The sequence below is a fragment of the Lipotes vexillifer genome, unplaced genomic scaffold (genome assembly GCF_000442215.2).
Source record: "Lipotes vexillifer unplaced genomic scaffold, Lipotes_vexillifer_v1.1 scaffold131, whole genome shotgun sequence".
In the NCBI taxonomy this organism is placed as follows: Eukaryota; Metazoa; Chordata; class Mammalia; order Artiodactyla; family Lipotidae; genus Lipotes; species Lipotes vexillifer.
Genome location: NW_006782866.1, coordinates 1,838,006 through 1,842,168, shown reverse-complemented (window position 1 = coordinate 1,842,168; position 4,163 = coordinate 1,838,006). Strand labels below are relative to the sequence as shown.

At 51.9% G+C, this 4,163-nt stretch overlaps 1 protein-coding gene across 1 annotated transcript in view; it reads left to right on the top strand.

Annotated features, from left to right (window-relative positions):
- Nucleotides 1-224: 224 nt before the first annotated feature.
- Nucleotides 225-4,163, top strand: part of TP53I3 (tumor protein p53 inducible protein 3) — a 6,153-nt gene continuing 2,214 nt past the window's right edge. Inside the window, 3 exon segments of the mRNA XM_007472195.1 lie at nt 225-362; nt 2,495-2,756; nt 3,934-4,146. Of these exon segments, the coding sequence (XP_007472257.1) occupies nt 225-362; nt 2,495-2,756; nt 3,934-4,146 (613 nt within the window).

The window sequence follows — 4,163 nt, the reverse complement described above, 5'->3', positions numbered from 1 at the left end:
GCTCTTCAGTGTCTTCCTGCTCCGCCGCAGCCAACCCGCACGGCCATCCTCTCTGCACTTCGTCCCAGTCTGTGTCCTCCGCGTGGGGTCGGTTCGGAGGCTGCAGGGGCCCCGCGAGAAGGAGCTCAGGGTGTTGGGGCCGTACGGACTGAGGGAGGCCACTGGCCGGCAGGGGTCGCTGCGCCCCTCAAAGAACCTCGGTCTACCCTGTGTCCTCAGAGAACATGTTAGCTGTGCCCTTTGATAAGCCCGGAGGACCAGAAAACCTTTACTTGAAGGAAGTGGCCAAGCCAAGCCCAGGGGAGGGTGAAGTCCTCCTGAAGGTGGCGGCCAGCGCCCTGAACCGGGCGGACTTACTCCAGGTACCCAGGGGTCTGGCAGCGGCTGGGACTGGGCGGGACTCCAGGTTCTTCAATAAACCTTCACCAGGGACTTCCCTGGTGGCGCAGTGGTTGAGAGTCCGCCTGCCGATGCAGGGGACACGGGTTCGTGCCCCGGTCCGGGAAGATCCCACAAGCCGCGTAGCGGCTACGCCCGTGAGCCATGGCCGCTAAGCCTGCGCGTCCGGAGCCTGTGCCCCACAACGGGAGAGGCCACAACGGTGAGAGGCCCGCGTACCGCAAAAATAAATAAATAAAAATAAACATTCACCAGATGAAGGAAAGATGAAGGAAAGCACTACCATTAATGCTCATCAGGATGTGCGTGCTGGGGGTTCTGAAACTGGAACCACTTAGCCTCCGTTGTTTACACAAAATACGGCTGTTTGTCTGCTCAGGTTTCCAGATAAGGAGACTGGAACTACCATTTGCTGAGCGCGCGCGCGCGCGCGCGCGCGCGTGTGTGTGTGTGTGTGTGTGTGTGTGCGTGCGTGTGTGTGTGTGTGTGTCCATGAGTGTTACACCTTGCTCTATCTCCTTTACTCCTCAGGCAGCCCTGTTCACCATTTGTATTCGACAGATAAAGAAACTGAGGGTCAGAGAGGTTCAGCAATGAGCCCAAGGCCACACACTAATTTATTTATTTTTAGCTGCGTTGGGTCTTCGTTGCTGCGCTCAGGTTTTCTCTAGTTCTGGCCAGTGGGGGCTACTCTTAGTGGCGGTGGGCGGGCTTCTCATTGCGGTGGCTTCTCTTATTGTGGAGCACAGCCTCCAGGCACACGGGCTTCAGTAGTTGTGGCTTGCGGGCTTTAGAGAGCAGGCTCAGTAGTTGTGGCACACAAGCTTAGCTGCTCCACGGCATGTGGGATCTTCCCGGACCAGCGCTCGAACCCGTATCCCCTGCATTGGCAGGCGGATTCTTAACCACTGCGCCACCAGGGAAGCCCCGCCAAGGGCACACACTAGTAACCAGGGGAACTGTGACTCAAATTGAGGTCTTTGTCTTAAGGCTCCAAAGTCTGTATTCTTTCCACTCTGAGGGTCCCAGAGCTGGCAGGGGCCAGTACTCTAAGAATTTTCTTCTGATTTCTTTTTGAAGCACTAAACTAGGCCAGCTGCATTTTTGAATTACGAAATGTACACCAGAATCACAGGAGGCACTTATTCAAAATAAATAGGACCAGGACCCAGGCACGTGTACTTTGAAAAGGCTCCTCAAATGGTTCAAATGCACACTCCTAGTTCAGTCCCTCTGGTCTCAAGCATCTGGTTGAAGGCTTCTGAGGACTGTGTTGATCGAGTACAGAGCCTGGCACTTGATATATCAGAACTATCATTAAGGAGTCCACAGTTTGGTTTGCAAGGCAGAAATAGACACAGATGTAAAGAACAAATGTATGGACACCAAGGGGGGAAAGCTATGGGGTTGGGGGAGGGGGCCGGGGTGGTGGTGGGATGAATTGGGAGATTGGGGTTGACATGTATACACTAATATGTATAAAATAGATAATAAGAATCTGCTGTATTAAAAAATTAATTTAATTAAATTGAAAAGGAGTCCACGGTTTTATCCCCAGTCTTGCTATTAATTTGCTTTGCCACCTTGGACGAGGCATTTCCCTGCCCAGGTCTCAGTTTCTTCATTTGTAAAACAAGGGGTTTAGATGAGAGAAATAGCTAAGGACTCTACCAGTTAGACATCCACTGATTATGGGACCTACAGTCTCTTATTTGCATGAAACAAATCACCTCTCCTCTCTTTTTTCTTGAATTAAAAAACCTAACTTTAGGGCTTCCCTGGTGGCGCAGTGGTTGAGAGTCCGCCTGCTGATGCAGGGGACACGGGTTCGTGCCCCAGTCCGGGAGGATCCCACATGCTGCGGAGCGGCTGGGCCCGGGGGCCATGGCCACTGAGCCTGCGCGTCCGGAGCCTGTGCTCCACAGCGGGAGAGGCCGCGACAGTGAGAGGCCCGCGTACCGCAAAAAAAAAAACAAAACTAACTTTACCCTGAACTTTGTCTTGAAAAAAAGAAGGGGCTATGGGAAGAGGGCCAGGGACGGTGACACACAGATCTCTGATCATGTTTACTACTTAGTGCACCCTTTCTCTGCAGAGACAAAGCCAGTATGCCCCACTCCCAGGAGCCAGCAACATTTGGGGACTCGAGGCATCTGGATACGTGGCAGAGCAGGGGCCTGGCTGCCAGGGACACTGAAAGATTGGGGACCCAGCCATAGTTCTGCTGCCTAGCGGGGGCCAGTATGTCACTGTCCCTGAAGGGCTCCTCATGCCCATCCCAGCAGGACTGACCATGCCCCAGGCTGCCGCCATCCCAGAGGCCTAGCTCACCGCCTCCCAGCTGTTATGTCTCTTGGGTAAGGACCACCTCACCCTACCTCATGCTTACTCCATACAGCATGGTTCAATTTCTTCATGACTCAGCCACCTCAGAACCCAGCAGTCCTGCAGGGCAGCTTTGATCTGGCCACTGAGCAACACCCAACCCCAGCACCTCGGCCTACTGTACCATCAGTAGTATCAGGTCCTCATACTGTGCAGCAATACTGAGGCTGAAGATCATGGTTAGCACATAGAAAACCTGGAAAGCGCTGGATGAAAGGCCTGTGCACATCTTCACACTGTAAGCCCAGCAGTAGTCCCAGCTTGTCAGTCAGGCTAAGCTTCTCTCTGAGAGCCCTAGCACAAAAGAAGGAGCCATTCAATCAACTCTTTAATTCCTCCCCAATCCCACTGAGGCCAGCTAAGAGCTTACATGAGGGTCCCTGGCTTTGGGGAACTCAGTGTAACTGGCAAGACAACCACAGTGTTTGGAAGGGTGGCCCTGTCTCTAACTACAACAGAAGCTCAAGATGGGAAAAGTTGGTGTGGACAAAGGGGGTCCGAGAAGGCTTTCTGGAACTGAAGGCCTTGAAGGGTGGTAGAGCTGTGATGGACAGATGGCATACCAAGGTGGCCTAAGAGGGTCAAAGTGAGATCAGCTGCTTCACTCAGAAGTGAAGGATGACAACTGTAATTTATGAAAGATGAGACTGGGACTAGATTGTGGTGGCCTTGAATGGCAGGCTATTTGGACTTGACACGAAAGCCAATCAAGAACGACTTGACATTTTGAGGAGAAAGTGACATAATGAAAGCTCCATTTCAGGAGGAGCCTGGTGGCTGTGTGTGGTGCCTGGATTTGTGAGACCAGCTGGAGGCCAGTTTCAGACTGAAGAGGGGCTGGCTTCAGGTAGTGACAGCGGGAATGGTGGTTATTCTTACTCATTCAAGTATAGGTCAGAGATATGTTTTGTTATTATTTCACAGGTAAAACAGAGATTATGGATGTGGCTGCTAATAACTGTTTCCAAAAGTCGTTTCCCACTTTGACCAGAGGCAGTTAAGACAAAAAGTCAATATGTTCTCTCAAAACAGCCAGAGATTTGATATTTGGTGGTCCCAGGGCCAGGTGATCATGGTAGAATAAGCCTATGTGGAGAATGTGTAGCAGCTGCAAAGCAAAGAAGATGGTTCCTGTACTTTCTGTTGCAGGAAATGTTCAGGCTGGAGACTCTGTGCTAATCCATGCAGGAGCAAGTGGTGTGGGCACAGCTGCCATCCAACTTACCCGGATGGCTGGAGCTGTTCCTCTGGTCACAGCTGGCTCCCAGCACAGGCTTCAAATGGCAGAAATGCTCGGAGCAGCTGCTGGATTCAACTACAAAGAAGAGGATTTTTCTGAAGCAACACTGAAATTCAGCAAAGGTAAATAAAGCTTCTGC